Below are 12,435 nucleotides of genomic sequence, written 5' to 3'. Positions count from 1 at the left end.
TCTACCAAAAGATAAGTTTATGCGTATAAAAGTGGCAACAATATTTCCCCTCAAGAATGAACTTTTGAGTTGAGATTTGCTCTTCGAAGAACAAAAATTGAATTCGAGTAACAAAAAATATCTAAAAAATTTTAGTACATTCGTACATTACTGCTACTATCCAAGCAAAAAGAGATCTATACCGCAATGTACAAACGCAGACATGATACAGGACAAATAATATGACAAATAATTTTAGCTATGAACTATGTAATCGTGGAGACTACGTACTGAGCTGTGAGCTAAAACCAAATCGTGAAATGCTATTCACGATTGTTTATAGATGGATCAAAACAAGTACTGCTCCTAGCAAAAAGTTATTAATAAATTATTTATTCTGCAAATGTTTGGTAAGTTATGAAAGGAAAAATTAGTAGGTCTTGAATAGTTCAGGTACAATTTGACATTACCAATTTCGTTTGCGAATAGTAAAGAGTAAAATTGTCAGTATCCAAATTTAAAAAACGAAAAAAATACCACAATGTACCAAATGTCGAGAATTGGTAAGAATATTATCCACTCGAAGCAAATTGAAGCTAATTCCAATTATTAAGGCCCAGGACCAGCGGGATATGCACTTCCACCTCTGGTTGGCTATGACAAGCATGGATGCAATAGGGAGCGCAGGCCGATGTACAGCATGGGAATTCGACCGGGAGCCTCTTTCAGTAGTGTTGGTCCCGGTCCTGCCAAATACGGTCTTGGTAAAATGACGAGATATGGAGCTCCATACAATCCCCAGTACACGGTAGGAAAAAGGTTCAACTTGTTTAGTAAGTAGTCCTGTTATCAAGTGGTTGCCTGTTGTTATATTTCCACTTCATTCAGCTGCGGATAAAAATCCTGGCCCAGGTGCTCATCAAATCGAGAAAGTTCCACCTATGAAGGAAAAAAGAGCGCCCGCTTACACTTTCGGGTACCGGCATAAGCTGCCGAACAATGATGGAGTTCCGGGCCCGAAGTACATGTATAATCTAAATGTCTACAAAACTCGTAATCCACTGTACAGTATGAGAGAAAGAACTAAGTTACCGTATTCTCTGGAAGGTCCTGGCCCGAGCAAGTACGGTGCGATGGACCGCAATATCACCCATAAACGTAATCCGAAATACACGATTCGTGGTACATACCCAATACAAGACAAAAGAATCTCTCCGGCTCCCAACCGTTACGGGCTGATTAATGTGAAACCAGGGGTTGCCGCTCCACAGTACTCGTTCGGTACGAAGCATTCCATGTGGAGTCCACCGATGGTCATACCGGGAGATAATTGCTGATGAGTGTTTTTTGGCGATTGCTAAACTCGAATAAAACCTTCTCGGCAAATAAGCTTCTTTCGTCTATTTCTTCTATTTTCTATATTCTTCATTTTGATTTAGGATTGGATTCAGTAATCAAACATAGATAAATTCAAATGAAATTCACGCTTTCCTTAATTACTTTCTTAACCTTAACCTATAACTATCCCTAATATGTTATCATGTTTGTTTCGATTGAGTGTACTGTTCTTGTTCGATCATCATTGTTTATATTCTTTAGTAAAAGGTTTGCACAATGTAATTTTTTAATTTTAAAAAGCCGTGCGAAATTGTTTTTTTTCTATTGCATAGCATTAACCAAAAATTTGCATCTATATCAAACAATCTGATAAACAGTTTCATTACAATCTCTCTTGCGCATTCACAATGACGTTCGTCTTCATAATTCTGCTGCCCTCTCCGGTTCAGTTTCCGAAGCGCCGGGCAACAGTTAACCAAAATCGGGAATCCAGCCAGATACTTTCCGTAACCTGTTCCAATTAGCATAAATTAGAATACAAATTGCCTGTTTGAGCTTCGTAAGCGGCGCGAAAATGACTTGTTATTATTTCGAAAAGCAGTGGCATTCGAGGTCGGTCCTAAAACTTCTCACGGCTGTTCGCAAAAAAATATCCACGACCAGGTTCCAGATAAGACATTTCTCTTTCGGGCTAATTAACTGATGATGTGATGAATATGGAAACATTGTTGGCAGGCAAAAAAGAAGCACAAGGAATGTTCACTGTAGGTACAAAGTAACGTGAATTCTTGTAAATTTAAAGCTAGAGATCACTTGATCGTGCAAAGTTTTTTGCATGTTACAATAAACAAATATTATTTTTAACCAAAACTTTTAGCTTCTCTTGGATTTTTTTTTATGTTGCCGAAGAAAATCCTTTTTTGATGCTTGCGAACCATTTAGTCTAAAAATATACAATAGTTTAACCACAGACAAACAGACGTGCCTCTTCGAGGGGATCGAAGTAAACTATGAACGCGAATGGACGCGATTTTTTCCTGCGTCACAACTTTCTCGTTGAATATTTTCAAATTTATTGCTTTCGGATAGTGCCAATAAATGCCAGCTGCATTGGCTGATTGTTTGCTATGAAGAAGCAGCGAAGGGTGAGTCGGTGCATGAAGGTCAAGCTGGAACTAGGGAGTGATGCCTCTTGAAACTTGTGAAGCAAACATCTGAGCCTGAGGCAGCCTGAGCCTGAAGCCCTAATCGAAGGATCTCGAAGGCGCCATTAGGAGGAGTTCCCGCAACAGTGGCAGGGATACTGAATGTCTAGAGTTTTTTCTGCAACTTGGAGCCGAATGATACTCGACAGATCGATGAGTATGATCGATTAGGGAAACGGGATGAGGATTGAATGAGAGGATCTGGATAGCATTGTGGCTGGTGAGAGCGTTCTTTTTTTAGTTTAGTGTTTCGCCTCAGTTATGTTCAATATCAGTGCATTGCACCAACTGGTTTCCTGCAGATCTGTATTGCGTGATTTGTGGAATTTATTAATACCGATATTCAGCAAGGCAGATAACGGGTAAAATCATTGTTCCTGGAATACCATTATACATCCACGCACGAGACTAAAACAAGTTTTCGATCGCATTGCTTACCACGGCAAATCCTGATATTATCTTACTTTACTTACTAAAACAAAGATCGGGTTTCAACGCGTAATAGGCTTTTTATTTTTCATATACAAATTTTTATTCCGCGTAACTTTCAGAGAGCAAGTAATGGCGCTATAACCATAAGCTAAAGATGCTAGGACTAGAGTTAGTACTCAAGTTCCAACCGTAACAGTTGAAGCGAGTAAAGGCGCTATATCCTTGGTTTCGAAAACCGAACATAAGGAGGAAATACCTATGTTCCATCCCAGGAGATTGGTCAACAAAGGAGTGCACTTTCTTAGCTTTATCACTCCCAACGAATAAGGTATATTACTTCTTACATACGGATCGGTTGGTACGGATTGTCCCCGTTCTTAGATTATAGTGTATTATATTGCGCTACACAGTAGGCCTGGCCGTTGACAAGAAAAATGTATGGAAATCATTTTTTTTAAATGGTGGATATCATTTTCCAGGATCCTTTCAAGTACTGGCTGTGTTAGTGTAGACTAGACTAGACTAGACTAGACAAACAGACGTGCCTCTTCGAAGAAAAATCCTGAAAAATCTTCGTCCTTATCCGAAACTTTACACTCGTGCATGAGCTTATTGCCTACTAACTTATCGTAAAACGGTTTTTGTCTTCGCTAATGGGTGTGACTAGGGTGGGACAAAAAATATATTGAGCTCCCATGCACTTTTCGTGTTTCCTATGGGTCCTATAACAACCTTGTAACTTTTCAGATCGATCGGTAGAACTATATTTTTGCGCCCGATTTTTAAAGATTCCATACGATTTTATATGGGAAAATCCACTTTTTCAAAACTAATTCTTTAGAGATGTCCAGTTGGCTCCTAAAAATCTATCGATACATGATATATGTGGGAAATTTTCCTGGGAAAAACTCTTCTAAAGACCGTAAGGCGCTACGATGCTTGTAGAATAAGTTATTTACCTCAAACTGATTGAATGTCTGACGAACGGTTCGCCATTGAATTTTACTAGCAATACTGCTGCTGCATGCTGCTGTTCATCGTCACCTTTCTCGGCCCCTAAAACCCCTATATGCAAAATTTCATGCCGATCGGTTCAGTAGTTTCCAAGCCTATATGGATCAGACAGACATGTGCTTTTGAAGACAATTTAATTTTTTTATTGTTTTTTAAATTTTTTCCATGGTATATTTTTTTTGAAAAGATAAAATTGATATCTACAACTTTCCCGAAGATGTAACACTGATCAAACAAACCGTTCAGGTTCTAAAAGTATTTATAATCATTTATCAAAAATTCGTCGTGGTTCAGAAAAAGTAACTAATAGCACAAAATGACATCTTTAGTCCAGAGTAGCAAGAATAACCGAATCAAATGGTTGCCCTTTTTTGTGAAATTGCCTAACTCAATATCTTATTTACTATGCTATCTTGAATCTTCTCTATGTCACATCGACCCATGTGGTATTTCTCGCATCACTTGATAGTAGGCTGGTTCCCAATATAATATATTTGAATAAAACTAGATGAAACGAATATAATTTCACAAGTTCTTTTCTTATTTTTCAATTCTGAAGAAATTCAAATATTAACGAGAATAAAATTAGACCTACCTATAATAGATTAACGGGAAGCATGATAAAAACTTAAAGAATAGAATGTGACCAAATAAGGATAACAATTTGTATCACAACAATTGCTTGGACTGAGCTGAAAATTGATAAAAATACAGTTCATAATGGTTGGCAAATGGCTGGACACGTGTAACTTGAGACCCTAACGTGGCCATTCACCTCTGTCCAGCAACTCCTATCCTAACCTCCACGTGGTGCCGACCGGAATACGAGTAACCTTAGCGGAGATCGGGTAACCAACCCCGGTGGAAACTATAGTCGTATGCTGACTAGGAAGGGGGTCGTACGCGGCTGTATCCTCATAGGGGCGGCGTACAACAGCGTCTGACCCGGAGCGGGCGGCTGAATCATGGAATGCTGTATCCCGTCAGCTACACCTAAGATGGCAGCCCCATCAGCAAGATGTAGGTATCGCGACCCTGGTAAGGTAGCATACCGAAACCTTTCATCAACCACGAACAACGAATTTAGAAATACAGAACGGATCAATCGGCAAAGACCTAGGCTACGAACACGGAAAAAGATTAAGGTAAACGATTGGAAATTGGGTACTTGGAACGTCCGATCTCTCAATGAACCGGCGCGGGCTGGCTTGCTTGCTCGAGAACTACAACGGCATGGAGTCAAAATCGCAGCGATTCAGGAGGTTCGGTGGCCAAATTCCGGAGAAAGGGAATTCCGTGCAGTAGACCCTATTGCACGCACTTCTTTCAAGTACCACTTCTACTACAGTGGCGGCAAAGCAGCAGAACGGGGCGTCGGTTTCGTAGTGCTGAGAAATCAGAAAACAAGAGTCATTCGGTGGAGGCCCGTAGATGACCGTATATGCGTGTTGAGGATTAAGGGCAAATTCTTCAACTATAGTTTAATCAACACCTACGCACCGACAAACGACAAATCCGATGAAGTCAAAGATGAGTTCTATGACAAGCTTGAGCGAATCTATGACGAGTGCCCCAAACACGGCGTAAAAGTCGTCATCGGAGACGCAAACGCACAGGTTGGGAGGGAGGAATTCTTCCGTCGGTCATTGGAAGGCATAGCTTCCAATCGTCAACCAATGAAAACGGCCTGAGGCTGATAAACTTTGCCGCGGCCAGAGGAATGGCCATATGTAGCTCCTATTTTCCACGTTTGAATATTCGGAAACACACCTGGAGGCATCCAAATGGAGAAGCCTGCTCCCAGATCGATCACGTACTGATTGACGGTCGGCACTTTTCGGATGCTACTTATGTTAGGTCTTTTCGGGGACCAAACATTGACTCTGACCATTATCTCGTTGTTTGTAAGATCCGCGCACGGTTGTCGAACGTGCTGAAATCTCGCACAGAGAGAACGACGCGTTTTAACATTCAGCGGTTGAAAACTGATGGCGTGGCAGCAGAATACGTCAGAGAGCTGGATCAACGGATCGCAGAACAGCAGGAGGAAGGAGTGGAAGACATAAATGGGCTGTGGTGCAGTATTCACGGCGCCATCGAAACGACTGCGAGAGAGGTGGTAGGTACGACGCGTGGAAGACAGCCTAACGGCTGGTTCGATGCCGAGTGCCAGAGAGCGACAGATGAGAAGAACCGTGCCAGGAGCCGCATGCTCACTGCGGCTACGCGTCAGAACAGAGAGATGTACAGGGTGGCAAGAGCTGCCGAAAATAGAACCCACCGTCGGAAGAAGCGCGAGTACGAGGAGCAGGTGCTCGCCAGCGCATGAAACAGCTATGCTCGAAACGACGTGCGGAGATTCTATAGAACTGTCAACAGAGTCAGATGCAGGAATTTCCCTGTGCCTGATAAACCGACGGTTGCAGCCAGGTGGAAGGAGCATTTTCAAGCGCTATTGAACGGTGAGGAGCCGGATGAGCAGAGCAGGAACAGGATGACGATTATGAGTGACGAACAAACGGTGGAGCCACCAACACAGGAGGAGGTGAAAAAGGCGATTAGTGAGCTGAAAAACGGCAAGGCCGCTGGAATGGACGGTATCCCGGCCGAACTTCTAAAAGCGGGAAGCGAGCGGCCATCGATTGGATTGTGGCAACTATCGATGCATAACATTGCTCAACTCCGCATATATAGTGCTTTCTCGTATCCTGTTCTTCAGATTGAAATCGTTAACGGAATCCTTTGTTGGCGAATACAAGGCTGGTTTTCGACAGGGGCGTTCCACGACGGATCAAATCTTCACCCTACGACAGATCCTCGATAAGTTCCGGGAGTACAACTTACCGACTCACCATCTGTTTGTGGATTTCAGGGCGGCATACGACTTAGTGGAAAGAAACGAGCTGTGACAGATAATGCTGGAACACGGTTTCCCTACGGAATTAATTAAGCTGAGTCGTATGACGCTGGAGGGATCAAAATCGTGCGTGCGGATGGCAGGCGAGACATCAGCCGCGTTCGTAACGTTGGATGGACTGAAGCAGGGGGATGTGCTCTCCAACCTACTGTTTAACATAGCTCTTGAGGGTGCAGTACGAAGAGCAAACGTCGAAAGAAACGGTACGATCATCACGAAATCTCACATGCTTCTTGGTTTTGCGGACGACGTCGATATCATCGATATCAACCGTGAGGCCGTGGAGGAGGCTTTCGTACCTTTTAAGAGAGAAGCAGCGAGATTGGGACTTGTCATTAACTCTGCCAAAACGAAGTACATGGTAGCTGGCAGAGAGCGTGGGTGTCCCCGTGATGTTGGTGCTGAGGTGGAGATAAATGGGGAACGATTTGAAGTGGTTGACGAATCCGTTTATCTTGGTACGCTTGTGACATGCGACAACGATATGAGCCGTGAAGTGAAACGACGAGTTGCAGCTGCGAACAGGGCTTTATACGGACTGCGTAACCAGCTAAGGTCCCGTAGTTTGCAAACTCGCACAAAACTAGCGCTGTATAGGCCGCTGATACTCCCGGTGACCCTTTACGGACATGAAGCATGGACGCTGAAGGAAGCTGATCGACGAGTGCTCGGAGTTTTTGAGCGTAAAGTTCTGCGATCGATACTTGGCGGTAAATTGGATGGTGGAGTGTGGCGCAGACGCATGAATCACGAGTTGTACCAGGTATACAAACATGCTGATATAGTGAAGGTAATACAGCGGGGCAGGCTTCAGTGGGCTGGATAGCCAGGATGCCAGGATGCCTAACGAGAGAGCCGCCAAAACTATCTTCAGTAGAGAACCAAGAAGAGGCCGTCGACTCCGTGGTAGGCCTCGCACGCGGTGGATGTGTGCGGTGGAAAGAGATGCACGATCTGCTGGTGTACGGGGAGACTGGAGAACGGCTGCCCAAGACGGAAGGAGCTGGACATCTCTAATTCGTTCGGCCCTAGACCGGTGAACGGTCCGTTGGCCAAAAAAGTAAAGTAAGTAAGTACAGTTCATAATACCAAATTTAATCGAAATCGGCTGTTTTCAATTTGCACACTTTGAGTTACGCCGAAACACATAACTTAATTCCCTGATTTCTTCCTTCTTAAACAGATTAAACTGTGGTTTCGAGAATACATAATGCATTTTCAGCAATAAATCGACAATTTTGATTTAGAACCCGATTGCTTTTGTAGTTAAGTAAGACTAGTCATTATTGTAAGTGTAAATCAATATAAACGAAAAAAATCCAATGAAAAAAAATCTATAACAATAATCAGATAAAATGCTAAAACTAACCTAGTCATCGATAACACTGTGCTACAGCTATTTAGAACTTCTGAAGTGACCTAGTGTAAGTTGTAGGTCTTGTTGAGTGTTACATTCGCTTATACTAGAAATTTTCCAAACACCCCCAAAATCTGAAGTTATGGTCAAAATACGATTTTTTGGACTCCAGCACATAGAATATTTTTTAACTCAGTAATTTATCAACCGATTTTCAATATTAAAGCAGTTTTAGAAAGAGGACAAATAGGGCTTTCAAAATGTATACAGGTTTGTTCTAATACCAATAAAGCACGTTGAGTTATTTGAGCTTAAATCTAACTTTTTAGACTTTTTCACGCAATTTTTCAATTCAATTGTCAATTTTCCGTATATTTTTGTGAGAAACACCACACATATACTATAATTTTGAAAGTTTATTCAATTCTGAATCAATTGAAAGTAGTTTTGTAAAAATCGGTTGGTATTTGGCTAAGTTATATATTTTTTAAGAAAACCAGAATTTTTGGCTTCTATCGCGCAATTATTTCACGGAGCTACAAATGATGAAAAAATGCAAGAACATTGTTGTAGCTTTAGTCAAATGTTACTTGCGCGTTTACTTGAAGTTTTTCAAATACCCCAAAAATTATTAGTTATGGTCAAAACCCTGTTTTTTACCTTAGCTCACATTTTTATGTTTAATTCAGTTACTAAAGCTACAACCCACACTAAGTCACATCAAATGTTTTTGCATTTTTTTTATCATTCGTAGCACTGTGAAATAAATGTACGATAGAAGCCAAAAATTTTGGTTTTCTTTATAAAATATATAACTTAGCCAAATATCAACCGATTTACACAAAACTGCTTTCATTTGATTCGGAATTGAATATACTTTTGAAATTATAGTGTATTTGTGGTATGTTTCTCACAAAAATAGACAGCAAATTTAAAATCAAATTGAAAAATTGCGTGAAAAAGTCTATAAAATTAGATATATACTCAAATAACTTAACATGTTTTATTGATATTAGAACAAACCTGTATACATTTTAAAAGCTCTATTTGTCCTTTTTCTAAAACTGCTTTAATATTGAAAATCGGTTGACAAATGACTGAGTTAAAAAATATTATATGCGCTGAGGTCCAAAAAACCGTATTTTGACCATAACTTCAGATTTTGAGGGTGTTTGGAAATTTTCTAGTATAAGCGAATGTTACACTCAACAAGACCTACAACCTACACTAGGTCACTTCAGAAGTTCTTGCATTTTTTTTTTCATTTGTAGCACAGTGTAAAAGAGACATTGAACAGCAACTCAATTGTACAAATTCAAGTTAATTTTACATTTACATTTTCGCAATCTCTTGGAGTATCTTTTATTCTCATACAAGTGATTTGATCGCATATCCAGATCTGTCTGCTTGTTCAAATCGAGAACGGTAAGTTAATCACCATTTATCATGAGTTTGGAGCGATGGAGACGCGTGTAATCTGTACGTGATTATGTTCAGTCAGTCTCTTTCACTGCGCGTCACTCGTAATAACGACGTTCTGTTCGCGAAAGGTGGTTAGAAATAGAATTTAACAGAATTTCCGAATGAATTCTTGTTGCAAAGCTGTCTGTACTATGAAATGACGGTCGACCAGGGAATGATCTTCTCTCTTGACTTGAATTATCTTTTATTTTGATATTTATTTGAATTTGTTTTACAAACGTATAATTTTTGACAGGATAAATGTTCAGCCCTTAAGGCTTTGTTCATAGTAGATTATAGATTCATAGATTAATAGTTGAGTTATCTTGTAGATTGATAACACAGTGCAACATTTTTTTTGCCTTGGCTTCTATGTATGATTTTTTGATGAAGTTTGATGCGAAAATAAATTTCCCGAAGTTTGAACATATTTCAACTTAAGGGGCAACAATGGCGTCATTTTGAATTTTTGAGAAACTGGAAATTTTTGATGTTTTTTCGACGCCATTTTGTTTTAAGACCAAATATCAAAATTCTAAGAGTTTGTCCACATATTAGCATCTTTTTACCCATCTTTTTAAAAAAAAAAAACAGATCTTAAATCGGACAAAAACTGAGCTCAAAACGGTGATTCTACGAAACCGGGTTTGGCATAGTTTTACTGTATTTCACAAAGCAAAATAATATCGACTATTTCTGAACATTAATGGTAATTCGCTAATATCTTAAAGTGGTAGTCAAATAATATCTTACCTTGAGTAAAAAAGTCTCATAAATCGAATGGTAGGTGTCTGGTCTACGTAAAATGTCAGCAAAATGTTGCAAAGCTGTCTGTACTATGAACTGACGAAATTGGTACAGCACTGAGTATAACGGACGAACGAGCTCCTTGTTTAAAACGAATGAATAAATTTGTTTCGCGAATGAGCTTTCACTAAAACTTTCAATAAAATTGAAATGTAACATTGGATCGCATCATTTATCGAACATACTTTGAAAAATGGGTAATTACCTCTGGCGGACATAACATCAGTAACATCGCGCGCACCCTTGGGATAGATCATAGTGGCGTTCGTCATGCTCGAAGCCCGTCTCTCGTCCACCAAACTGTACACCTGCCAGGCAATCCTGCAATGACAGGCGACTCGCAACAGGTTTCCATCCCAAGGCGTCAGACGGCAGTTGACGTCTCTTGCTAATGCTATGCAAAACTCAACAGGGACCGGAATCAGACCTCATTTAGGGTCCAAAACATACCGAGTCGGTTACGGATGGACAGCGGCAGTAATATGAATTAATTATGCAGTCATTACGAGCTTACTCGTAGAAAAATGCGTATAATTAAGTTAAAATAATACCCCCATTGCCGGGAGAATCGCATGCGTCGAATTTCGTGTCGTGTACGAGAAGCCGGTCGGTTTTGGGGCCGGCCACGACCTGGACGATGATTCTACCTACCGCTTTCAGCTGGGCAGGTTCACAAGTTGTTGCTTTTCTTTCTTTTTTTTTGCGAAGACCTACCATATTGTTCTGTACGCGCTCTAATTTGTGCTTAATTATCCGTGCGAAGTACAAGTGCAGTACATACGTAGGAATACTTTGTACCCGCGCGCTAGAACCCTACACGATTATCACGCATCGTACCACAGTGACCGGAGGTTGGACAAAATTTGGAAAATAAATAAAATAAATTTTTTACTCAACACATTTTCTACAGCCCTGGAGGTCGAACTGAAAAGAAAGGATTGGCTATTTAACCATTCCTGAGAATTTTGGAGCCACTTGTGAAAATAACTTTTACAGAGACTTAAATGAGTTTCTCTATAAGCCGACGTTGAAGCGACAAACTCAGCGAGGAATTAATCTCCCGCATTTTGACGTACTAGGGGCATTGAAGTTCACAGGAATAGTTAAGAAGCTAAAATCTTTTCAGAGTAATGTTATCCAATCTGAGTATTGCCGGAAGCGGAATGATGTTCAGAAGCCGAAAATCTATTCCTGATGTCATTTCTAAATCCAAAATGGTGACCTTCAGTTTTTGTAAAATAGAATGGTCAAATATCACCCAATGTGGGTATTTCAAAAACAAGAGATGATGCCTGGAAGCCTCAAGCAGAACGCAGATGCCACTTTGAAATCTAATATGGTGACTTTCGGTTTCTGTAAAAATAGTCTTAAATTGCCAAATGTAATCCAATATGATGTGATACTTAAAGTGATAATTGAATCATAAACCTGTTTTCAATTTTGACCGATTCTTGTTCGAAAATCCATTGTGCGTTTGCTGTTATTGCTGCTCAAAACCAAGAGTGGTGGCATAAAGAGAAAAAAAAAAAAAACGCCAGTGTATGCGGTTGAGGTGGTCGTGGTCTAGAGATTACTCGATGCAAACGCCTCATCAACCGCCGGAGACCGCGGTTAGCCTCGCGTAAACAGGTTGTAAATGTGATGTTTTTAGCCTAACTGCTTAAAAACTTAATTTAGCCACCGCCTGGTGACCTATAGTAATAGTAGTGTTGGTGGTGGTGATGAGCTTTTCGAAAACTGCCCATTAGTAGCTTGTAACCGATCCATCCAATTGCAATCAAGGGTCATGAAAAACATGTTAACCATAAAAAAGTTATTAGGCTGCGGAATGAGTAGTCGAACATCTGGGTAGTGTGATTATGCATGCGTGCCATCGTTTCGAAAGATTGAAAACCCAGATAAAACTACATTGTTGTGATTTGGCC

The 12,435-nt window shown here is 40.5% G+C and overlaps 1 protein-coding gene across 1 annotated transcript; it reads left to right on the top strand.

Moving 5' to 3' along the window:
• The first annotated feature begins 423 nt into the window (after positions 1-423).
• Positions 424-1,352, top strand: LOC129717820 (outer dense fiber protein 3-like protein 2). The gene is made up of 3 exons (XM_055668004.1): positions 424-542; positions 594-812; positions 868-1,352. The coding sequence occupies exons 1-3, from the start codon at positions 521-523 to the stop codon at positions 1,314-1,316; spliced, it is 690 nt and encodes a 229-aa protein (XP_055523979.1). The 5' UTR covers positions 424-520; the 3' UTR covers positions 1,317-1,352.
• The last annotated feature ends 11,083 nt before the right edge of the window (positions 1,353-12,435 follow it).

This window comes from Wyeomyia smithii, chromosome 1 (assembly GCF_029784165.1).
Source record: "Wyeomyia smithii strain HCP4-BCI-WySm-NY-G18 chromosome 1, ASM2978416v1, whole genome shotgun sequence".
Taxonomy (NCBI): Eukaryota; Metazoa; Arthropoda; class Insecta; order Diptera; family Culicidae; genus Wyeomyia; species Wyeomyia smithii.
The sequence above is the reverse complement of the archived record's forward strand: the minus strand, read 5'-3'. Positions and strand labels throughout refer to the sequence as shown.

Bases quoted from the DNA above. Each gene is read 5' to 3' on its own strand.
- LOC129717820 (XM_055668004.1), top strand. From the start codon at position 521: ATGTACCAAATGTCGAGAATTG. The intron at 543-593 runs GTAAGAATATTA...CCAATTATTAAG, and splicing joins GTACCAAATGTCGAGAATTG to GCCCAGGACCAGCGGGATAT. The intron at 813-867 runs GTAAGTAGTCCT...CACTTCATTCAG, and splicing joins AAAAAGGTTCAACTTGTTTA to CTGCGGATAAAAATCCTGGC.